Source organism: Geotrypetes seraphini, chromosome 3 (assembly GCF_902459505.1).
Source record: "Geotrypetes seraphini chromosome 3, aGeoSer1.1, whole genome shotgun sequence".
NCBI lineage: Eukaryota > Metazoa > Chordata > Amphibia > Gymnophiona > Dermophiidae > Geotrypetes > Geotrypetes seraphini.
The window spans coordinates 110,178,013-110,204,011 of record NC_047086.1 but is presented as its reverse complement, the minus strand read 5'-3'; the positions used below and the strand labels follow the sequence as shown (position 1 = coordinate 110,204,011).

The 25,999-nt window shown below is 43.2% G+C and overlaps 1 protein-coding gene across 7 annotated transcripts in view; it reads left to right on the top strand.

Annotated features, from left to right (window-relative positions):
- ITSN2 (intersectin 2) overlaps window positions 1-25,999 on the top strand; it is a 317,097-nt gene that overhangs the window by 121,807 nt on the left and 169,291 nt on the right. For 6 of the 7 annotated variants that reach the window (XM_033939784.1, XM_033939780.1, XM_033939783.1 and 3 more), the window contains 2 exons: window positions 6,721-6,808; window positions 21,943-22,097. In XM_033939784.1, the coding sequence (XP_033795675.1) occupies window positions 6,721-6,808; window positions 21,943-22,097 (243 nt within the window). The remainder of the gene's footprint in view (window positions 1-6,720; window positions 6,809-21,942; window positions 22,098-25,999) is intronic. The other variant, XM_033939781.1, reaches the window with a different exon arrangement.

Here is a 25,999-nt window from a genome sequence, read left to right as displayed (position 1 = left end):
GGAAGAGAGGAGATGAGGAAAGATGCTGACCTTGGGAGGGAAGAAGAGGAAGATTGGAAAAGAGAGGTGAGGGTTAGGTAGGGAGAGAACATAGAACCAGAACACGGAGGGAAAATGGCTGGATGGTTAGGGATAGTAGGACACGGGGACAATACTGAACACAGAGGAGATAGGAACATAGAGGGGCAATGTTAGGCAAGGGGGAGGAATTGGGACATGGAAGGGCATTGTGGAGAAAGGGAGGATAGGAACAGATAGAGGAGAGATGGAAGGGATGACATGGAGAGCGAAGAAATATCAAATGGACAGGAGATTAAGCAATAAAAAAAGAAAAACACAGAAAAGCAGAAAAGAAATAATAGGACCAAAGTGACTAGAAAAATAAAATGCTCAGTCAAAGCATTTTATTATATATGTATGTATTATGTATGTTGTATTCTCTCTTAATAATCACCCACCCCAATGTAGTTTTAAAATCAAATAAAAATTCCCCCAATAGTCGCCCACACCCCCCTTGGCATTGCTCTCCTCAACCTTCCATTTCCTCCCAAGAGGATTTATTATGTGTTCCCGCTAAGGTGCGCTGGCCTGCGCGCGCGCACAAAATATTACATCGCAGCGCAAAGTTTCTCTTCACAGCGCACACACGCGTCGCAAAGGTAAGGGGAGGTAAGGTAAGGGGACGCATTGGGGGGATTGCACTTCCCCACAATTGCCATGCTTCGGTTCCTCTTCTTCCTTCCTTCCTCCCCCCCCCCCCCCGCGGGACCCTGCGGCACCATCAACTCTTACTCCCTCTAATGTCGGCCCTGCAGCTCCAGACTTCCTCGCACCTTCTCCCCTCCCCCTTTGGATCGCTATTATTTTAAATGTTATAGCCGCGGAGCTGTATCCATCAGTGGAGATGTCTAACCTCGGCCTGCCCCGGAACTCTTACTGCAGCAGCCGCCCGTCTAGGCAGGAACAGGAAGTCACTGTTGCAGTAAGAGTTCCGGGGCAGGCCGAGGTTAGACATCTCCACTGATGGATACAGCTCCGCGGCTATAACATTTAAAATAATAGCGATCCAAAGGGGGAGGGGAGAAGGTGCGAGGAAGTCTGGAGCTGCAGGGCCGACATTAGAGGGAGTAAGAGTTGATGGTGCCGCAGGGTCCCGCGGGGGGGGGGGAGGAAGGAAGGAAGAAGAGGAACCGAAGCATGGCAATTGTGGGGAAGTGCAGAGCTGCAGGGAAGAGTGTTGCGGTACCCAGCTGGAGGGAGAAGGAAGATGAGGGAGGGAATTAAAGGAGATGCCAGGGCTTGGAGCATAGGAGGAAGGTATGCCAGTCTAAGGGAAAAGGAAGGGGGAGATGTGAGAGCATGGAGGGGGAACGAAAGATGGAAGAAAAGGAAAGGAGAGAGATGCCAGAGAATCAGGGAAGGGGAGATACCAGACTATGAGGAGAGGTGTGGGAGAGGGAAGGCGAGGAGAGAGATGCCAGACCAATGGGGTGAAAGGAGAGATGGAAGGGGGAGGCATACAGTTTCTGGAAGGGGCATAGAAGGAGAGAAGATGCCATATAGGGGAAGAGAGACGGCAGACAGTGAATGGAAGGAAGAGAGTTACAAGAAGATGAGGAAAGGAGAAACCACAGAAGACAAAGGTAGAAAAAAATTTCTATTTATTTATTGCTTTAGGAGACATGTGTCACTGTTTCTGTGAAGCATTGTATGCAGAGTCCAGCTTCTTGCTGGTTCAATTTAACCTTTGTCTATGTATTTTTATTTTATCCCCCCTTTTACAAAACTGTGAAGCGTTTTTAGCACCAGCCTTGGTGGTAGCAGCTCTGATGCTCAGAATTTTATGAGCATCAGAGCTGTTACCTCCGTAGCTAAAATCCACACTACAGTTTTGTAAAAGAGGGAGGGGTTAGTTTGTGATTACATATTCCTTACTAGGCGAAGGTGTTTTCTGTGTTCTGTGTGTTCGAAAGACATGGTTTTCTGTTAGGATTGACGGTGTAGGATTGATCTGTGCTGGTCTGGCTTGTTTAGTTTTACAATGGGTGTATTGATGTACTGCTCACTGCAATATGTAAGATGCTGCCTTTTCCTAGGTACTCATGTGTGACGTGTGGTTTGTTACTAAAAATCATGTTTTTCTTACAGATGGGGGGGGGTGCCAAAAAATGATGGGCCCCGGATGTTACATATGCTAGGTACGCCACTGTATGTAAAGATACCAGAAAGCTGGCGTAGCAAAAACTTCTAAGTTTTGAGTATTTAACCCTCCCACAATCTCACGGGCACTCGTTTCAAGTTTATTGAGATTTTGATTTAAACGCAATATCAAATATTTTCAATGCGTATAACAAAAATAAATTTGGGGAAATAAATAAAACCATTTGAACCAGTGTTCCCGCTAAGCTGCGCTGGCGTGCGCTGGCGCACAAAATATTACATCGCAGCGCACACGTTTCTCGTCACAGCGCACGATCGGAAGAGGCGTACGGCAGATGGCAGGGCGGCGAGAGGAGAATCGGGCGAGTTGGCTCATAACTTGCTGGCGCCCGATATTTTTGGCTCACGGTGAAAAAAGTTTGCTCACAACACCCGCCCGCTTAGAGGGAACACTGATTATCATATGATTTCTTATTGATATTTTCTTTAATTTTTGAGCACCTTCCTCTCATAATAAGGGCTTGATGGACACTTTAAGGCCCTGATTCTATAAAGGGCGCCTAAAGGGCACTTAACTCTGAGTGGGACTTAGGCGCCAAACTGTGGTTAATGAGCCATTTAAGGGTTTTAATGAGCGATAATTGGCACATGGATGTCCAAAGGATGAGGACATCACTTTGTAGGCGCCTCCACAATTTCATGGACGCCCATTGGGAAAACATATGTCTAACGGAATAGGCGTGGGTATGGAATAGGCAAGTCTTTAATATGGGTGTCCGTCAATTCATGTGCATAATGCTGAGCGACCTAGGGTGTCCATCTCATGCCTGCATTTTAGGCGATTGAAAACCAGGTCTACTTTTCAGCATAGTTTGGGCTTCAAATAGACCTGAGTTCTATGGATGGAACTTAGGCACAGTTTTGACGTCCTTAATGCGATCTGCTAAATAGCTCTCTGGGGTTTTATTTTTGCTTTATTAAGCTCAAAATACATTTAATAAGGCACCACATAAACAGGGCACATCAAAACAGATATATTGCATGCAAAACCTTCTATTTTTCTGGACAAACAACAATGCTATTTTCTAATTAGATGAAAAGATCCATTAACTGAAGCACAGCATATGAAAAACACGGCTTTATGTTTCTTGCTAAAAAGCTACCCTCTTTTTCTGACTAAACAGTGCTCCCATCAACTCATTCTTTAAAGCAAAGAAAGCACATGAAAAAAAATATGTAGATTGCATACATAACTTCATTTGCAAAAGCTTAAAAACAGAAAAACCAGATACAGACCTTAGCAAGGCTTCTACTTCATTGCATGGAGGTATGCAGCTGCACAATGCTGACCTCATTGTGAGATCATCAAGGTGCACCTGTGAGGTAGAATGCCATGATTAAAATATGAGCTGGGATTTGAACCTATGATCTCTGAAAGATGGGAACCAGGGCTTTTACCCACTGAGCCACAGCAGCTTCCACTAATGTCTTTCTTCCTCACATCTGATATGATAGCTTAGGAATCTGCTAAGCTATGATCTTCTCATGTAGTTTCACATAGCTAGTATCACTAAGGTCTCATGGTAGGAACCCCCATGACTGAAAGGAAGGAGCTGTGTCTCACTGGGTAAAAGCCCTATGCTCATCTTCAAGAGGTCATGGGTTCAAATCCCAGCACATATTTTAATTGTGGCATTCTACCTTGCAGGTGCACCTTGATGATCTCACAATGAGGTCAGCATTGTGCAACTTCACACCTCCATTTGCAATGAAGTAGAAGCCATGCTAAGGTCTGTATCTGTTTTTCTTTTTCAGCTTTTAAGCTTTTGCAAATGAAGTTATGTATGCAATCTATATATTTTTTCTTCATGTGCTTTCCTTGCTTTCAGTAATGAGCTGATGGGAGCACTGTTTAATCAGAAAAAAAGGGTAGCTTTTTAGCAAGAAACCTAAAGCGGTGTATTTTTCATGTGCTGTTCTTCAGTTAATGGATCTTTTCCTCTAATTAGCAAATAACATTGCTGTTTGTCCACAAAAATAGAAGGTTTTGCATGCAATATTATCTTTTTTGATGTGCCCTTTTTATGTGGTGCTTTATTAAATGTATTTTGAGCTTAATAAAGCAAAAATAAAAACCCAAAGAGTTATTTAACAGATCGCATTAAAGACATCCAAACTGTGCCTAAGTTCCGTCCATAGAACTCAGGTCTATCTGAAGCCCAAACTATGCTGAAAAGTAGACTTCCTTTACAATGCCTATAGGACCTAGTTTTACAATTGCTATGCAACTTGCTAGCTCACTGTGTAGCACACTGGTTAAACCTACAGCCTTCTACTCTAATGTTGCTGATTCGAATCCTAGTCATTCTCTGATGGAAGAGAAATAAATAAAAGCATTAAACCAGATCCAACTCCCAGTATCATAATTATAACGAAAAATAGCTTAAGATCGCCATTCTAATAAAATCATAATAATAAAATATAACATTAAGGACATTGTTTGGATGTCTATCTCTTGCCTAAAACCCAATTCTCTAAAGGACGTCTCAAAATTTGGATATCTAAAGAGTGCTGAGCATCGCTGAGCACAATTCTACAAAGGACACTTATCTTGGACGCCCAAACTGCGCCTAACTTTAGACGCGCTTTGCGGAGTCAGGGTCTAAATGTTTTATATTCTTACTGGAATATATGTTTTCCTTTTTTTTTTTTTTTTTAATATTCCTACATCTTTTGTAGATATGTAATGAAAAACTGTAATTAAAAAAAAAAAGACAATCGAGTCTCTCTTCTTAACTGATCTTGAGGTCATATGCTGGGCCGGTACAGGGCCTTAGGATGCGCAGATACTCAAGGACCTGTTTAAGCCCAGCAGCATAACATCAAGGCAAAGTAAGAAGAAAGATCTGTTAGTCCAGGGTGGGGGGAGGGAGGAAAGCAAAGCCCAATTACTGCAGGAGGCAGTATGGAGGACAGAATTGGTGGTCATCATGGGGGGGCTGAGTAGAGGAAATAAATGCTCATCACAGAGACAAGGAATGGAGAACAGAAATGGTCCTCATAGGGAGGACAGCCGTAGGAGAGAATGATACCTCCATTAATTGCCCACCCTACACAGAAAACCTGGGTGATTGTTAGAGAGAATGCAATATTTATTTTACTTTAAAGTTCTTTATTTAAAACTCAATTTGAACAAAAATAAATAATACATAAGTTCTCCAATAACAATACCCCATAGATACAAGGGGCCACTGAGCAGTTTTCAGCCCGACCAAGAAGAGAATGATGTGGAGCCATGAAACTTACAAGTTATTCCACACTTTTCTTGACACTTTTCATTTCAGTGGTATGCCTCGAGAGATTCCAGAATTTTACTTTATTTTAAAAAAGTCCCTTCATAAGTATACACTAGAATAGATGACATGTATATCACATATGCAAAAGATTTTCAATGTTATAAGTGTCTGCGTGTGTGTGTGTAAGAATATAACCACCAAGACAGGCATCATTCTTTGATGTGATTGGTTTTTGAAAACTAACGGTAATATATATATATATATATATATATATATATATATATATATATAATTTTTTTTAAAAATGCAGTAGTTATCCAACAAAGCAATCAAGGCCTTGTTAATGTTTGGATCTTCTTATCTTTGCAAACTTGGATTTTCAGCTCTGACAGAAATTAAATAGTCAAAAAAGACAATGACTGCAGATGGTGAATGATGAAATGCATGTTTGTTTGTTAACTATTGAGCCACATTTTGAGTTAATTTGCACTCAAAAACAAGCACATCCATCGCATTGATTAGCAATTCTAGTCTATCTACTTTACGGCCTCTTTTACAAAGCCGCCCTAGCGGCCCCAAAGACCATAGAGATTTAAAGAGCTTTGGGGCTGTTGCTGTGCGGCTTTGTAAAAGAGGCAGTTAGTTTCACTGTTGTTACAATTACCCATACATAGCTTAAAGAATTTAAATAAATAACTTTCAAATTTAATTTTTTGTTGGTTTTGCAATTTTATGATTTCAATTATAATGTGTTGCGAAAAACATTTGTTCAGTTCAGTATGCTGGAGCTTAAAAAAAAGTTTGAGACACTGATTTAAACCTTTGGATCTTTGAGATTTGTAATTCAGAAAGCACAACTGGAAGATCTTGTACCTCTGCAAGTCTCACAAATATGTTCAATGATATAATATACATAGGTCTTTTTTCAGGGTAATTTTGGAAAGTTTTATACCCAGGACTGTCCTTTGGGAGACGGGAAATCTGGGTGGCTCTTTTGGACCATATGCAGTAGCAGCAGCACCCCCTTCCCTGGTAACTTTATTTCTGTGCATTGGCAGGCCTGATTATATGTGGCAGTTCTTGTGCTACAGATGCATTACCTTATAGCTTTCTATATTAATTCTTCTCCCTGCTTACCTAATATATCTGTATCTGTCAATGAATCTTGCTGTATATTTACATTCTAAAATAAGTTTGCTGTTATCTGCAAAATATTGCAATTAGAGAATTGTTGTTTAAAAATGTTGTATTATTTTTGTTACAGGAATATCAGAATAAACTAAATCATCTTATTCCTGAAAAACAAGCTTTAAATGAAAGAATTAAGCATATACAGCTAGGCAACTCATTAGGTAAGCACATATACCTAAGGCAACATAACTCGCTGATTTGCTCCTTAACTGGAGCAGAATCAAAATCTATGTGTTTTCCATCAAGTGGCATTGTATAGTGTTGGTTTGCTGTTTCAATTATAAATCTAGGGCAGGATGAACAGGGTCTTCAAGGGCTGCTACCCAGTCACGTTTTTAGGATTTCTATAATATATATATTAATCCTCTATCTATACCCTTCTATCCCCTTTTTCTTTAGGAAATTATTCAATCCCTTCTTGAACCCCAATACCGTACTCTGTCCTATCATACCCTCTGGAAGCGCATTCCAGGTGTCCACCACCCTCTGGGTGAAGAAGAACTTCCTAACATTGGTTCTGAATCTGTCCCCTCTTAATTTTTCTAAATGCCCTCTCGTTATTGTAGTTTTCGAAAGTTTGAAGAATCTGTCCTTCTCCACTTTGTCTATGCCCTTCATGATCTTGTAAGTCTCTATCATGTCCCCTCTAAGTCTCCGCTTTTTCAGGAAAAAGAGTCCCAGTTTCTCCAATCTTTCAGCATATGAAAGGTTTTCCATACCTTTTATCAATCGCATCGCTCTTTTCTGAACCCTCTCGAGTATCGCCATATACTAGCATTTACTTGGACATGATAAAGAAACATTGAAATGCTAACCCAAACTAGGAAGATTAACAAATTTGGAAAAAATAACGGAGATTTCAGTTACCCCATTTTCAGTGGCATGTTCAGTTGGGACATTTACCCAAGTACCGTATTTTCACTTATATACCGCGCACCCGTGTAAAATGCGCACACGGGTATAGCGCGCGGGGAACACAAATTTATGTAAATAAATTTTTATATACCGCGCACACCCGTATACCGCGCATGCCGCCCCCACACTCCCGTCGCCGCCCGACTCTCCTTTCACCCGCCCCAACTCTCCTCTGGCCACCCCGACTCTCCTTTCGCCCGCCCCGACTTTCCTCTCCCCTCCCCCTTGAAGTCCTGTCCCCACCCTGAAAGCCTGATGCCCCCCCCCCGACGTCCGATTCACCCCCCCGCAGGACCGCTCGCACCCCCACCCCGAAGGACCGCTTGCACTCGCACCCCGAAGGACCGCTCGCACCCCCACAGCCTCCCCCCCCCATCATGGAGAAGCTCCTACCATTGTCCTGCTGCTTCCTCTGCCGGCGGTCCCGGCCCTTCTGTGAGCCCTGCGTCTGCTGCTTCCTCTTCCGGCGGTCCCGGCCCTTCTGTGAGCCCTGCACCTGCGCTGCTTCCTCTTCCGCCTGCGCTGCTTCCTCTTTCTCTGACAGAGAAAGGGCGGGACCGCCGGAAGAGGAAGCAGCGCAGGGCTCACAGAAGGGCCGGGACCGCCGGAAGAGGAAGCAGCAGACGCAGGGCTCACAGAAGGGCCGGGACCGCCGGCAGAGGAAGCAGCAGGATAACGGTAGGAGCTTCTCCATGATTTGGGGGGTGGGGAGGCTGTGGGGGTGCGAGCGGTCCTTCGGGGTGCGAGTGCGAGCGGTCCTTCGGGGTGGGGGTGCGAGCAGTCCTGCGGGGTGAATCGGATGTCGTGGGGGGGGACTATGTAAAAAAAAAGTTGTAAAACGCGTTCACGCCTATAACGCGCATGGTTATGCACGATTTGTAAAATCATGTATAACGCGCGCGTTATATGCGTGAAAATACGGTAAGTAAAATTTCTAGATGTTATAAATGACTGCTTCTTGAAAAGTCTGACCAGAGGAGAAAGTACTTTAGATCTAGTCCTTACTGGTACACAGGCCCTGGTACAAAGGGATAATAGTAGTTGGGTGATCATAGTGCAATCATATTTCTCATCAATGGAAGGGAAATACTAAAGGGGAAAAAAATACTGCTTTTGCTCATAATTAAAAAAAAATGATAAATGAGATTAATTGGGGGAAAAAAAACCCTAAAAGCAGCATTTTCCAGGGTCAAAAGTTTGCTTGAGGCATGAGCATTAGTTAAAAAGACTATTTTGGAAGTCCAGATAATGTATTCCATGCATCAAAAAAGAGTGAAAGAAGGCCAAATAATGGCCAGGATGGTTTAATGGTGAGGTGGAAAAGGCAGTGAAAGCCAAAAGAGCATCTGTTGAAAAATGAAAAGCAGACCTTAATGAAGAAAATAGGGATGAGCACAATGCCTGGCAAGTTATATGTTAAAGTAATAAGGCAGAATACTCTAGGCTTTGAAAAGATTTATAAACTATAAAGAGTTTTACCTCATGGAAAGTTTGTCATTTCTTTAATAAGACATTAACTATTTTTTCTGCGGCCCTCCAAGTACCTACAAATCCAAAATGTGGCCTCACTAAGCATTTGAGTTTGAGACCACTGTTTTAGAGGGAAGAATGAATACCTGAAAACTCTTTCAAGTATATCTGAAGCAAAAAAAACTCATAAAACTTCTGTTGGATCACTGGACAGCTAAGGGGTAAAAGGAGTTCTAAGGATGGATAAGTTAATAGCAGAAAAAGAAGCATTTTTTGCCCCTGTTTTCATTGAGATTGTTGTGGTTATGCCTACACCGTAAACTTTTTTCTGGTCAAGCCAATTGGGGCCTTAGTCTCCTCCCTCAGAATCCTGGATTAGGCAGTAGCTGTTTGATTCAGCTTCCAAGGCTACTCTAAGCAGATTACCATTTGAGAGGCAGATGCTTTTTGGCAAAGGCTTGGATGATCTTATGGTCAATGTGGCAGATCGCCATCCCAAATCTGTACCAGACAGCAGAATTCAACATTCCACTGGGGGCAGCAGAGGCAATATTCACTCCTCTCAAAGATCCTGCCAGTTTTCTGGTTCCTGTTCACAGAGACCCTTCCAAGGGTCCAGACAGAGATTTGACAGCTATAGACACCTACAACCCTCTGGGTCACACGGCGGCTGAGCCACCAAATAGCAACAATGATGCCAGATTTACTATCACGCCTCCTCGCATTGGAGGGAGACTGTCAGCTTTCTAGAGGGAATGGGAACAGATCTCATCAGACTGCTGGGTTATGGACATTATTCGGGAGGGGCACAAGATCGAGTTTCTCACCCCCCCATCAGATCTGTTCCTCGATTCCCCAGCTGGAAGGCCAGAAAAGAAGCTAAGGGTCCAAGTGACGGTACGATGATTCTTGAACATTCATGCCATAGAGCTAGTTCCTGAAGATGAATTGGGCTCCAGCAGACACTCCATATACTTCATAGTGCCCAAGAAAGGCACAGAAGATTGGAGGCCTATCCTGGACCTAAAGTCAATAAACAAGGCACTGAGAATTTCACACTTCCGTATGGAGGCGGTCTGATCAGTCATCATGGCCGTGGCTCCAGGGGAATTCCTAGCCTCGCTGGATTTAACGGAGGCATATCTTCACCTTCCCATTTTTCCGAATCACAGAAGATATCTGAGATTCCATGTTTTCCAGAAGCACTTCAGTTTGTGACACTGTCTTTCGGATTGGCGACCACCCCACACACCTTTACCAAGGTGATGGTTGTGGTAGCAATTCACCTTTGCAGGATGGGCATACAGGTTCACCCATACCCGGACGATTGGCTTATCAGAGCCCCCTCAAGGCAGGAAGGCGTGCACACAGTGCTGCAGATGGTGGATCTCCTCCAGAAACTCAGATAGTCAATTTCAGGAAGAGTCAACTATATCTGACTCAGTGCTTGGAATATCTGGGAGTCCACTTCGACACAGCAAGAGTCCGTGTCTTCCTTCCCAAGCCATGCAAACAGAAACTCAGGAAGCAGATCAGATCACAGAGATGTTTATGTTTATTTAAGATTTGATATACCGCTCCTGCATTTTACTGACCTAAGCGGTTTGCAATGTATCAAACTAAACTACCCTATCTGTCCCGAAGGCTCACAATCTAGCTAAAGTACCTGATAAACTAAAAATATGTAATAACAACATATAATACATTTCCAAAATCAAAGAGATAGAAAATAGAAATAATGAAAGACAATAAAAAATTAAAAATAAAATAAAACAAATTTAAGAGATAGAAAAGTCTCTGAAGCAGCCTGATAGCAAACAGTCATATTTTAGTGCAGGTCTTAATACAACTCCCGGCATAGAACACTTCACAGATCTGTAAGTTTCAAGTTTATTTAAGATTTCTTATACTGCCTAATCAGCCTTCTAGGCAGTGTACAATATCATAAAAACTGGCAGAACTTGAGAGCATCAAAGAAATTAACATTTCTAAAACATATCCACTAAAACTGTTATATGATTTAAATAAATCCAAATCAACATGAATCAGTACAAATTAATACAAATCTAAGCAGATTGTGGTCCCCATGCCATTATTCAATTCGGGAGAGCCATTTGAAAAAAAAGTGCTTTTAGATGTCTCTTAAAATTTTGAAATGATTCTTCCTTCCTTAACTCTACTGGTAAATTGTTCCACAATATAGGAACTAATCCCCTCTTCTATTAAACTGCACTAGCAGTTTTTATCGCAGAGAGCCGCGCTGAATGGCCCCAGCTACTCCAGACACTCATAGAGTTCCTATGAGCGTCGGGAGCAACGCGGGCCATTCAGCGCGGCTCTCGGCACTAAAAACTGCTAGCGCAGTTTAATAGAAGAGGGGGTAAGTAGAAAAATGCACCATTTCTGATTGAGGCAAGGTGAGCCTTTGAGATATGGGGAACAGCTACTCTGTTGTCATTTAAAGATCTCAAATAATGCCCTATGTGCCAGTATCAGGATTTTAAATTTAATTCTAAATTCCATTGGTAACCAATGGAATTTCAAATATAATGGAGTTACATGATCATAGATGTGTGCGCGACCTAACACCCAAATTGCTGCATTTTGTACTGGTTGTAAACATTTCAGTTGCCCTACTGTTATTCCCGCATATACCAAGTTGCCATAGTCCAATTTAGATAGAACAAAAGCATGGATTAAAGTATGTAACGATTTCTCATCCATGAAATCTCAAATAGCTCTAAGTTGTCTTAATGCCCCAAATCCTTTTGCAACTGTAGATGAAACCTGCTTCTCAAAATTCAAATGACAGTCAATTATAATTCCCAAATACTTAAAACTATCTACTATCTCTATATGCTGATAGTGTAGTGAAAGATCTAGTTGTGGTGTTACCTTGTCACCGGAAATACAACATGTTACTGTTTTTGACATATTCAATACTAGTCTATGTTCCCCCAAACATTCTTCTATCCTATCCAAACCATCCAAAAGAGGGCTCAGATCCAATGTTTAAGGAGATAAATCATATACCAACAAAATATCATCTGCATAGATATATGTACTGATTCCTAATTCCTGAATTCGTCTTGCAAAAGGACTCAAAAATATATTAAACAGAATAAGTGAAAGGGCTGAGCCTTGTGGTACTCCACAGTCCAATAATCTATCACTGGATGTTGATTCATCCGTAACTACTCTAAAAGTACGATCCCAGAGAAAGGGTGCAAACCAATCCCAAACCACTCCTATTAAACTTATCTCATGGAGCAATCTCAATAGAAGTTCATGGTCAACTAGATCAAATGCTGAGCTCAGATCTAAAGATATTACCATTGCGAAGTTCCCGTGATCCAAGATAGAGTAAACTTCACTAAGGAAACCTGCTAAAATTGTCTCAGTACTGTGTATAGTTCAAAATCCTGCCTGTTTTGGATTTAGAACCTTTGTTGACTCAATATAAAAGACCAATTGCTCTAAAACTATCCGCTCTGTTAGTTTTGCTAAAAAGCAAAGATTTGAAACTGGCCTATAACTAGCTGAATTAAATATATCTAGATCTTTGTTCTCCAAAATAGGTTTAATAACTGCCTTTTTCCAGCATACTGGGACCTCACCCTTATTTAAACTGTTATGTATCATATTTAAAGCCAAAGCAGATAGCCATTGTGATAGAGATCTTGGTATTGCAGAACCCCACTGCATGGCATTACTTGCAGGTACTGGGCTTGATGCTGGCCACCCTGGAGGTTATTCCCTGTACAAGAGCGCATATGTGTCCTCTCCAGGATTCCTTTCTCTCTAGATGGTCCCATCCCCCCCCCTCAATGAGATTCTCTACAAATGCAGCTTCCCTGGTCATGGGGAGCAAGGAACAGCTTACGTTGGTGGCTCCAGGGGGATGCCTTGTTGAAGGGCATGCCCCTCAGAATCACCTCATTGGTGACAACCTGCCTGAGCGGCTGGAGATCCCAATACTGTGCAAGTAGATGCCATCGGAAGGCAAGTGGTTCATAAATCGTCTGAAACTGAAAGCCATTCATTTGGCATTAAAAGCACTGGAACTTTCCTGACAGGAAAAGTGGTCAGAGTATTCTCCAACAATGCCACCTATCTCTACACAGTTCAGGTGGGTTTTTGTGATTTAGACCATGTTTTACATGACCTAAGTCACAGTTCTTCTACCTCCGGTCTGCAGAAAATTTCTGCCGGTCTGCGCGGGGCCGGTGAGATCAAGTCGGCAGTTAAATTTCCTGCCAACTACGGTTCCTGCTGACTAATGTTCCTCCCAGCCTCAGGCGATTAAGACAGGCTGCCGACGTCGGGGCCTTCCCTCTCTGAGTCTCGCCTGTTCGGAAACAGGAAGTTGAAACAAAATAGGCGGGACTTAGAGAGTGAAGGTCCCAACGTCGGCAGCCTGTCTTGATCGCCGCCCCTGCCGAGTTGCTGAAGAGGGCCGCGGAGAGAGCTGCAGATTCAGGTGCAGGTGGAGGGAGATGGTCAGCGTGTGTGAGCAAGATCCTGGGGAGCCTTCACAGTGGCTGTCTCCCCTCCCACCAGCTCTCCTATTTGCCAGGGCAGTGATTTACCGGCAACTTCCTGCAGGCAAGTACTGAGAGCTGCTGGAAGGGGAGACAGCCACTGTAGGAGGCAGGGAAGCTGCTGGATAAAGGGAGAGCTGTTACTGGACTTGGAGAGAGTTAGAAGGAGAGATGCTGCTGGGAGGGGAGGAGGAAAAGGGATGGGAAGAGAAGAGAGTTAATGTTGGATAGAGGGAAGAGGGAAGGGAGAAGAAGGAGAGATGCTGCTGGAAGGGGAGGAGGGAAAGGGATGGGAAGAGAGTTAATGTTGGATAGAAACATAGAAATAGATGGCAGATAAGGGCCACGGCCCAACCAGCCTGCCCACCCTAATGACCCTCCTCTACCTTTGCCTTGTGAATAGATCCCATGTGTCGATCCCATCTGGCCTTAAAATCAGGCACGCTGCTGGCCTCAATCACCTCCAGTGGAAGACTATTCCAGCGATCAACCACCCTTTCAGTGAAAAAGAATTTCCTGGTGTCACCTCGTAGTTTCCCGCCCCTGATTTTCCACGGATGCCTTCTTGTTGCCGCGGGTCCTTTGAAAAAGAAGATATCTTCCTCCGCCTCGATGCGGCCCGTGAGATACTTGAACATCTCGATCATGTCCCCCCCTCTCTCTGCGCTCCTCGAGAGAAGAGCAACTAAGCTAATAAAGGGCATGGCGGACCTCTCATATACTGACAGACTGAAAAAGCTAGGGCTTTTCTCCCTGGAAAAGCGGAGACTTAGAGGAGACATGATAGAAACCTTCAAGATCATGAAGGGCATAGAAAAAATAGACAGGGACAGATTTTTCAAATTAAGGGGATCAATAAGTACAAGGGGGCACTCAGAGAAATTGAAAGGGGAGAGGTTTAGAACAAACACCAGGAAGTTCTTTTTCACACAGAGGGTGGTGGATACATGGAACGCGCTACCGGAGGATGTGATAAACAGGAGCACGCTTTAGGGGTTCAAAGAAGCTTTGGATAGATACTTGGAAGACAAAGGGATTGAGGGGTACAGATAAGAGTAGAGGTAGATTATAGGGATGGGATTAGAGGTAAGTTACAAAATTAATCAGGGACCACTGTTCAGGCACTAGGCCTGATGGGCCGCCGCGGGAGCAGACCGCTGAGCAAGATGGACCTCTGGTCTGACTCAGCAAGGGCAACTTCTTATGTTCTTATGAGTATAGCTGTAATTTGTCTAGCCGTTCTTTGTACGGGAGATCCTTGAGTCCCGAGACCATCCGGGTGGCCATTCTCTGAACCGACTCCAGTCTCAGCACATCCTTGCGATAATGCGGCCTCCAGAATTGCACACAGTATTCCAGGTGGGGCCTCACCATGGATCTATACAACGGCAAAATGACTTCCGGCTTACGGCTGACGAAACCCCTGCGTATGCAACTTATGATCTGTCTTGCCTTGGATGAAGCCTGCTCCACCTGACTGGTAGCCTTCATGTCCTCACTGACAATCACTCCCAAGATTCGTTCTGCTACCGTTCTAGTTAGGATCTCACCATTAAGAGTATAAGTCTTGCATGGATTTTGGCTGCCTAGGTGCATAACTTTGCAATTTTTGGCATTGAAGCTGAATTGCCAGGTCCTAGACCAAGGCTCTAGTAGGAGTAGGTCGTGCATCATGTTGTCGGGCATTGTATCTTCGTCCGTTGTGCATTTGCCCACTACATTACTTAGTTTGGCGTCATCGGCAAATAATGTTATTTTACCGCGAAGCCCTTCTGCCAAGTCTCTTATAAAGATGTTGAATAGGATCGGGCCCAAGACCAAGCCCTGTGGCACTCCACTGATCACTTCCGTCATTTCGGAGGGGGTGCCGTTCACCACTACTCTTTGAAGCCTACCTCCAAGCCAGTTCCCAACCCATTTCGTCAATGTGTCACCTAATCCTATAGAACTCATCTTGCTCAGCAACCTGTGGTGTGGTACGCTATCAATGCTTTGCTAAAGTCCAGGTACATGATGTCCAGGGACTCCCCAACATCCAGCTTCCCCGTTACCCAGTCATAGAAGCTGATCAGGTTGGATTGGCATGATCTCCCCTTAGTAAATCCATGTTGACGGGGATCCCGTAGATTCTCCTCATCCAGGATCTTATCCAATTGGTGTTTGATTAGAGTTTCCATTAGTTTGCTCACTATCGATGTTAGACTCACTGGTCTGTAGTTTGCTGTCTCCATCTTTGAGCCTTTTTTGTGGAGTGGAATGACGTTAGCCATCCTCCAGTTCAACGGGACGCTGCCTGTACTAAGGGAGAGGTTGAAGAGTGCTGACAGTGGCTCTGCCAAGACCTCACTCAACTCCCTAAGCACCCTGGGGTGTAGATTGTCAGGCCTCATTGCCTTGTTAACCTTGAGCTTCGACAGCACACCGTAGACACTGCTGGGCGTAAACTCAAAGTTACTAAACGGGTCAACTGAGACAGCCCTTGTCTGTAGCTGAGGGCCAAGCCCCGGTGCTTCTCGGGAGAAGATTGAGCAGAACTATTCATTTAATAGTTGGGCTTTTTCGGAATCCTTTTCCACATAGTCTCCTTCTGGTTTCCTAAGACGTACAATTTACTTCTGTCACTGATATACCTGAAGAAAGATTTAGCTCTCTTCTGGATGTTTTTTGCCAGAGACTCCTCCATATGGAATTTAGCCTCCCTGACCGCTGTTTTGACGGCTTTTGACTTGGTCAGGTAGTCTGCTCTGGAGTCCTGTTTCCCCGATTGTTTGTAAGAGATGAATGCTTTTTTCTTCTCCTTGATGAGGTCTGAGATCTCCGCAGTGAACCACTGCGGCTTATTGTTCCTTCGCCGTTTACTTACTAATTTAACATAGCGGTTTGTCGCTTCCTGTATGGTGGCTTTCAAAGACGACCACATTTCTTCTACGCTATCGGTTTCTGCTTGGCTTTGTAGCGCCTGGTGAACAAAGGAACCCATGTCTTGGAAGTTTGTGTCCCTGAATTTGAGGACCTTGGTCAGCGTGGTAGATTTAGTGAAACCTTTCCTAAGATTAAACCATACCATGTTGTGGTCACTGGATGCCAATGTGTCACCCACGGAGACCTCTGTGACACTTTCTCCATTGGTAAGTAATAGGTCAAGTATTGCCTGATTCCTTGTTGGCTCCAACACCAGTTGCCTGAGACCAACTCCCTTCATAGAGTTTAATAGCCTCCTGCTGCTGCCGGAAGCAGAGGTAAATGTATCCCAATCCACATCAGGCATGTTGAAGTCACCTAACAATACTGTGTCCCCACGCAAGGTGATATTTTCTATATCTCCGATTATTTCCATATCCAGGTCATCCTGTTGTCTTGGGGGGTCTGTAAATTACACCAAGATACAAGCATTTGTCCTTCCCTCTAGCCAAATTAACCCAAAGGGATTCCCCAGTGTACTGGACATCTGAGATTCTTGTGACCTTAATGTCATCTTTAGTATATAATGCTACACCTCTTCCCATTCTGCTCTCCCTATCCCGGCGAAGCAAGTTGTAATCCGGTATGACCATGTCCCACCCGTGGGAGTCTGTGAGCCAGGTCTCAGATATCGCCACCACATCTAGGTCGGCATTCCTTATTTCTGTTTCCAATTCCAGGATCTTGTTTCCCAAACTGTGTGCGTTGACATACATAGCCCTCCATGTTGTATTTTTGTTACGTCTCGGTGGGGATATTCCTGCTTGAGCTGCTTGAACACCTTTAGCATTATTTGCGTTATTTGTGCTCCCCTTAGACCCAGAACTACAATGTGTACTCCCCATAGACCCAGAATTACAATGTGTACTCCCCCTAGACCCAGAATTACAATGTGGCCCATACTTATGATGTGAACCTACCCCCGACTCGAAAGTGTGTGTATTCGCCCCTGACCCAGAATTTCGGTGACTACTTACCTCATCCTCAAAAATGTATTGGCAGTTTAGTTCGCCAGGTATGTTGTTTGTACCTGTACCCTCCCCCGACTTACCTAGTTTAAAGCCCTGTGAAGTAGGTGGGCTAGACGGTGTCCAAGGACATTCTTCCCTCTTCTGGTCAGGGGTAGACCGTCGTGTCCCTGTAGTCCTTGCAAAACTTCTCCATGGTGCAGGAACCCAAAGTTCATCTCCTTGCACCATCCTCGCAGCCAGTCGTTCGCCCTCTGTATTCAATCCTCTCTGGCTCTGCCCTTACCCCTCATTGGGAGAATCGAGGAGAAGACCACCTGCGCATCCATCCTCCTCAGCTTCTCCCCTTGGGCCCTGAAGTCTTCAGGTATGCTGTCCGGGGTGCTCCTGGCGGTGTCGTTATTAGACGTGGATTAGAATCATGGGGAAGTGGTCTCGGGGCTTGATGAGTCTGTCAAGGCAAGCGGTTACATCCCAGATCCTGGCCCCTGGCAAACAGCAGACCTCTCTTGATTGTAGGTCTGATCTGCAAATTGATCCCTCGATGCCTCTCAGCAGCGAATCCCCGATGACCACCACTCTGCGCTTCTTAGGGGTGGGCCGTACTGTTGATTCCGGAGTTGGAACCGTCTGCTGGACAACTTCTTGTACCTCATTCTCAGGACCTTCCTGTAGCAGCTGATATCTGTTCCTCAGGGCGATTTGTGGTGTCGATGTAGAGCTGCCCTGTATGTGAGAAAAAGAGACAGAGTTAGGTCCTCTGCGTTTTCCTGTGGAGGAAGTCACTAGCTGCCAGGAGTCAGCGTCTCCAGCCACTTCCTGCATTCCGGCGGTTTGTCTCAAGTTAGCAGGTTTGGATGTTTTGGGTGTTCCCAGGGTGGTCTTGTCAGGTTCCTGATCAGCGATCTGAGACAGCTCCTGGATGACTCCATCGATGAAGGTCTCGTCATCTCGGATGTTCCTTAAGCGCTGAACCTCCTCTCTCAGGCTCCTCAGCTCCAGCAAAAGGCTTTTGTCCGGCTGGTCCATTACTTCTGTCTGCGTTGAGACTGTAGACATCTTTGAGGGGATGGCCTCGGTCTGTACAGAGACCTCTGTCCTCAGTCCTGGTTCCCCTTCCATCTGTACTCGGACCATAGCCATCTCCTGGGTACTCTCTGTGACTGAACTGCCCGTTCTGATTGAAGTCTTGCTGCTTCTAGTCCTACCTGCCATTTACAAAGGAGGGAAGGGAGAAGAAGGAGAGATGCTGCTGGGAGGGGAGGAGGGAAAGGGATGGGAAGAGAGTTAATGTTGAATAGAGGGAGGAGGGAAGGGAGAAGGAAAAAAAAGGAAGGAGGAAGGGAGAAAGAAAAAAGGAAGGAAACAGTTGGCAGGGAGATTACAGGAGGGGAAGGTGGTCAGGGTGGAATGGAGAGATCAGATGAGGGAAAGGGAAGAGAGAGGAATGAGAAAGTAGAGAGACATTGATGCTGGTCAGCAGAGAAATGAGAGAGGGATAAAGATGCTAGATCTGGTGTAGGAGAGATAAAAATGAAGAAGGCAGTGAAGCTGGAATGAATGATGTAAAAAGGAGAGGAGGAACAGGCTGGATGGACAGGGAAGAGGGGCATAGAAATAAGTCAGATACATATGGAAGGGGGAGAGGGCAGACATTGGATGGAACGGGTAGATGCTGGAAGGAAAAGAGTGAAAAGAAGATGAAAGCAGAAACCAGAGACAACAAAATGTAGAAAAAAATAATTTTATTTCTATTTTGTCATTAGAATATATCAGATTTGAAATATATATCCTGCTAGAGACATAACTGGGGACTGCAGTATTCTGTTAGCATGATATTTCTATGTAGCATTCTATAATAACTTGGCTTGTTCAGTTTTCTTGATAGTAGAGGGGATATATGTGAAGGGGAGGGGAGACAGGAGTTTTGTTGGTCCGTGCTCTGTATATTTGTATTTATAAAATTACAATTGTTCAGAATATTGTTTCTTTTTATACTTTAATAAAATACGTTCAATATAAAATCATAATTGCGGCTTGTGCAGATGGGATCAGATGGTTTGCGGGGACCGAGCTCACGGAGATGGGGCGTAAACGGGGTTTTTAAATTTTAGTCCTAGTAGTTTGCCGGTCCACAAAATAATTATTTTATTTCTGCCGGTCCACGGGTGTAAAAAGGTTGAAGAACACTGGTCTAAGTCACAACGTCCAAGTTCCGTCTAGGCTCTGTTGTTAAACTTTCGGTTATACATGCTGTACAACTAAGTCTAAGCTGGCCCACATCCCGCCCAACTCTCGCCCTTGACACGCCTCCCGAAACGCCCCGTTTAGCTTTGGACGTTGAGCGGCACTATGAAGGCCTATGTCGTTTAGAAATACGTCGAAAACCCGGTTTTATTATCAGCGCTTGAACGTTTTTGAGAAATGTTCGTCCAAGTGCCGACTTAGGCCGGTTTTTAGACGTTTTTCTCTTTCAATTATGAGCCCCATAGCTTTCTGTATGGCCCACCCTGTGCAGACTTCCAATCCACATGTTTACTGCCTCAGAAATTGCTAATGTCCGTCATGGGACTACTTCTTTCATTTCAATGAGTAAAAAATAAATAAAATGTGTGTGTGTGTGTGTGTATGGTGGGGGGGGTTATATGATAGTGATAATTGCACATAGCAGGTTAGTTCCTAGATACTCCTAAGTTCAAGTTCATGTTAATTATTGTTCTTTTGTCATAATTTACAGAGCAGAAGAGAGATGTATCTTGCTGTTTACCGCTGTTGTTATGTTTATTAAAAATCTTTATATACCGCGTATATTGCCAAAAGGATTCAAGCGGTTTACATTCTTTCACCAAAGCTATCGGTATCACCTCTACACCTGAAATTTCTACAGGAATCCAGGCCTGGGTCTCAGCCTGCCTGTCTGATGTTGCCACCTGGATGTTTCACCACCATCTAAAATTAAACATGGCCAAGACTGAGCTCCTCATCTTTCCTCCTAAACCTATGTCTCTTATTCTAACATTTTCTATTTCTGTAGATAATGCTCTCATACTCATTGTCTCGTCAGCTCGCAACCTCGGCATCATCTTTGACTCATCTCTCTCCTTCTTTTCACATATCCAAAGACTGCCAAAAGCTGTCATTTCTTTCTTTACAACATTGCTAAAATCTGACCTTTCCTTTCTGAGCACACTGCTAAGACACTCATCCATGGTCTCATCACCTCTTTCTTAGATTACTGCAACTCACTTCTCACGGTGCTAAACTATCTCTCTCCCCTTCAGTCTGTTCAGAATTCTGCTCCATGCCTCATATCTGCCAGTGTTGTTATGCTCACATTACCTCTCTCCTCAAGTCACTTCATTGGCTCTTTGTCCATTTCCACAAACAATTCAAACTCCTCTTATTGATCTACAAATTATTCACTCTGCAGCTCCTCAGAATTTCTCCTCTCTTGTCTCTCCCTATACTCCTCCCCAGGAACTCTGTTCATTGGGTAAGTCTCTCTTGTCTGTACCCTTCTCCTCTACTGCTAGCTTCCGACTCGGTCCCTTCTGCTTTGCTGCACCATATGCCAAGAACAATGCCTGACTTGGTATGTCAGGCTCCAACTCTGGCAATATTCAAATCCATTCTAAAAGCTCACTTTTTTTAAAGCTGCTTTTAAGTCCTAACTCCAACCCACATGTAAAGCACCATATCTGTTTGTCATTCTTTTTATAGTTCCCTACCCTATCTGCCTTGTCATTCCCTCTGTAACTCCCTACTTGAGCAGTGTGTATAGATTCACCCTTTTTGTCCTGTTTGTCTGTCATAATTAGATTGCAAGCTCTCTCGAACAGGGACTGTCTCTTACGTGTTAATGTACATCACTGCATGTGTCTGGTAGCACTACAGAAATGATTAATAGTAGTAGTAAGTGATATTTTTCATGGCCAAATATTTGCATTATACAATAAATATAATTTAAAAATAATCTAGTGATCAGTGGTTTGTAATATGCAATTACTGCTACTCTGTCCTTTCAAAGTAGTGAGCTTGCTCACTGTTTTGTGCCACCAAGTATCTTCTTGATGAGCTTTAAAGTATATTTGAAATAAATTCTTCAGAAAGTTTGATATTCGAAATATTCATCAGTTGATGAGAATTTAATGAACTGTATTTGGTCTGCTTTCCTTCGCCGATAGCTTGGCATTTTTTTTTTCATGTGGCGTATCAGCTGCTTTGATTTTATTTAAACTTTCTGCTTTACTTTGGTAGCGATTTTACCTTGATTATCATTATATTTTCATAAATATTAAACAGTTGGAAATACTTTAGCAGGACAGATTATGTGCCTTATAGTAACATAATATGCATACTGTACAAGCAAAATCTTCTTTGATTGCTATAAACAAGTAGGCATAGGATCTCTTGTTGAAATCACTGGAAAAATTCTAGAAGGTTTTTCTCTTTTAGATATAGGCACTGATTCGATTTACAAAAAATCATCTGAAAAACAAGGATTATGCCAAAGACTCCGAGACCAGCTGGATGCACTGGAAAAGGAAACAGCAGCTAAACTGTCAGAGATGAATTCTTTCAATGGTCAGCTCAAGGTAGGATTACCCTTTCAATAGACGAGCTCTTGATAGTGCGCTTTGGAAACAAAGAGTGCAATATAAGACTTGCCACAATAGTTTCAGGAGATCTTTAGTACTAACTAGAATAGCATCATAAATGATAGGATGTGGATATAGAAACATAGAAACAGATGGCAGATAAGGGCCATGGCCCATCTAGTCTGCCCACCCCAAAACCCTCCCCTACCTTTCTCTGTGAATAGATCCCACGTGTCATCGAGGTAAAATTTTGCTTCCATGGTTTCCTTTCATTTAGGTCCAACATTGATAGCATTTTGAGGTACACCTTGAAAATGCTGGATAAACAGTTCAGGACCCTATTTATTTGTTGTGTATCAGCAAGTGTTTAATTAGCACCAATTTTAAGGTAAAAAGTAGAAAAAGATCTTGAGAGACATTTTAAAAAGGTTATTTCATAACTGCCAAATAAATAGCAAGCTATGTTGGAATGCTGAACTTTGGTTTAGAACAGTGGTGTTGTATAAATAACAAATCATATTAAGGGCCCCTTTTACAGAGCCGTGATAGCAATGCTGCCATAAATACAACAAAGCCCATTCAATTCCTATGAGCTTCGGTGCATTTACCCACTACTGCAATTGTATGAGGGGCCACTGAAATGTTCTCAGCTCAACCAACAAAAGAGCAGTCTTCATTGAGGGCTATACGTTTAGTCCAGTGATTTTTCCACTTTTTTTCATTCCGTATTTTTCAAGCGGATCAAAAAAAAGTGGAAAATCACTGGACTAAGTATATAGCCCTCGACAAAGATTGCCTCAACTGTGTTGGCTTGGCTGAGAACTTTTCAGTGGCCTCTCGTAAAAGGGGCCCTAAGTTGGGAGAAATAACACAAGGACATTTGTTTTTATTTTTCTGTGATCCATACTTGGAGCTCAAGCCTAATTCTGGGTTCACTGCCCACCCTACCCTGTGTCTTACATTCATTGGTCCATCAAACCATGATTCACTCCCCACAATTAGTGTGCATCTTTTTAAATTGAGAACACTTTTAAAAAATAGATATTTAGATACTTACTCATGTTACTGTGTCAAATCCAATTTTAAATATTTTAAAATTATATCAACCATCTCTGGCTTCTCTGGAAATGTACAAACTGTTTTCCACAGACAAGCATGATTAAGTGAGGCACATACAGTTGGTGATTAACAACAGTCGATGGTGCTGGGCTGCTGTCCCAGGGCTCAGAATTTAGTGTAAAGTTTTGAGTATGTGTGGTCTCCTTGGCTCTTTAGTGTTTTTTTTCCCTCTCATCTAAACAGACATGTAAAGAAGAGCTCCCAGCGACGTCGTTTTGTTTTCATCTTCATTTATACAGTCAGTTTTTTCACATTAATTTTTGGGGGTTCAGCGAGTATTTTTTTTCTTCCAGAATGTACGGTAGATGTTTCAGTTGTGCCCTCTAGTGGGGCAAACATCCATCTACAGTAGTGAATCTGCTTTTGTTCTGCCTCGGCTGTTGTGACTTTTAACCATGACATGGAAAGCTGTATGTTCTGCCTGGTCTTGTTGGTAGTGTATCAAAACAAGCTAGATCATTTCTGTTTTTATCAAGACTATCTTAGTAACTTCCTGTCTGCAATCATGGTGTATCAGACCACCTCAGCCATAAGGGGATCACTTTATCATTCAGCATGAAATATCACCTTAGGTGAATCAAATACAGTCTGTTACTACTGCTTCTCTTTATTTGTGCTTCCTGATGCATGATTTCTCATATTCACGGTTGCATCTATTGTGACCAATATTCCCCATTCGTGCTGTTGTGTTTGCGTTTCACGGACCCCAGTTTCTTTGCTTTCATTATTACTTTGCGTTCATTTCCAGATATGGTCCCCAGGTGTCTAGAAAGTGAATTACAAGCATCTACAGTGCTGTTCCATGCAGGAACCTAACCCTAGTTTCTCAGTAGGATCCACTGTTCACTTTCCATGATTTTCAGCCACAGTGTGTTCTGCTGGATCCTAACCTCTATTTTCCCATAGACTCAACATTTCATTGTTCATGATTTTGTGGTTCATGGACCGTATTATCGTGAATAATGAGAACGGACTGTACCTTGTTCTTATGCGGAGAAAATAATTCCATAATCTCACAGAAAAATACTTGACTGTAAAACTTATTACCCAAGCCAGTGGAATATTTCCCTACAAGAAGAGCTCCTTGATTTACTGACTTGCCTGCTTCAGAGGAATTGACTGCACCTCTAATTTTAGCCAAACTTGCTTTTAAAATAGCTGCAGGACCTTACCAATGCCAGTATTGCCACGGTTACTAAAGAAAGGCAATGAAGGTGTCCACTGAAGGTGTCCTTTCATGTTCTGGGATGGCTTCTCCTTTAGAGCTGCTATCTCTATCCTAATGATTGCGGCTCTAAGGAGGAGTCATACTACATCATACAAATATTTTTTCATTCAGTGTATAGTTAAGCTCTGGAACTCGTTGCTGAAGCAAGTGGTAAAAGCAGTTAAAGTAGTGAGTTAAAAAAAAGATTGGACAGGTTCCTGGAGGAAAAATCCATAAACCATTATGAAAGTAAACCTGAGAAAAGCACTGCTTATCCTTAAGGTTAAGTAGCATGCAACCTTGCTACTTTTTGGAACTGTTCTAGGTACTTGTGACCTGGACTGGTCACAGGTGGAAACCAGGATACTAGATGACCCTTGGCCTGACCCAATAGGACAACTTTTATGCCTTTATGTTCTAGGAGATTTCAAGCTGTTTTCATACTGCCGACAGTCCTATCATGTATTTTCCTCTAAAGTTCCTATATTGTGTATACCACGTTTGTAACATCTTGACTTCCACACTTCTTCTATTAGAGTACACCTCAGTGTAGTGCTGGCTTATTGTGATGGTGCAGGCTGCTCAAAAAACTTAAGACAATTTAAGATTAAACAATCCTAAAATAAACTTGAAACTTGGAGTCACCTGCTTGTGTGCCTGACTGACTCTGCTTGTAGATGGGAATAATAATGTTGCTTACATGTAGCAGGTGCTTTCTGTTGACAACAGGATTGGCAAGACCCATAGTCTGTCCTGCCTCTACTACTATTTATCATTTTTATAGCACTGAAAGGCATACGTAGTGCTGTACATTTAACATGCAATAGATGGTCCCTTCTCCGAAGAGCTTACAATCTAATTTGGACAGACAGGACATATGGGGGTTGGGGAGTTTCTTGCAGAGAGAATGATATGATGGACAAAGGTAATTGTATGGTGAGTGGAAGTTTGGAGTTGAAAGCAGCATAAAAAAGTGGTCTTTTAGCTTGGATTTGAATACTATAAGAGATGGAGCCTGATGTAATAACTCAAGTAGTCTGTTCCATGCATAAGGTGCAGCAAGATAGAAAGGATGGAATCTGGAGTTGGTAGTGGGGGAGAAGGGTATGGATAAGAGGAACTTGCCCAAAGAACGGAGTTCATGGGGGAGAAGCAAAGGGAGAAATAAGTGTGGAGAGACATTGAGGGGCTGCAGAGTGAGTGCACTTGTAGGTCAATAAGAAGAGTTTGAACTATATTTGGAATGGGTGGGAGAGTCAGTGAAGTGATTTGAGGAAAGGGATAATGTGAGTATGGCTGCTCTCGCAGAATATACAGTAAATTGTGCCTCAGAATTGAAGGGGAGAGAGATGGGTGAGTGGAAGACCTGAGAGAAACAATTTGCAGTAATCTAAGTTAGAGGTAATGAGAGTGTGGATAACGGTTTTGGTAGTGTGCTTGGAGAGAAGAGGTTGGATTTTTGTAATGTTATAGACTAGTGCTACACCACCATATTATACTGCTCTCTGAGAGTTCGCTGAATCTTTGCGCTTGGAACTAACTGAAGTTCTGAAGAGATCATTGTGTGAAGTAT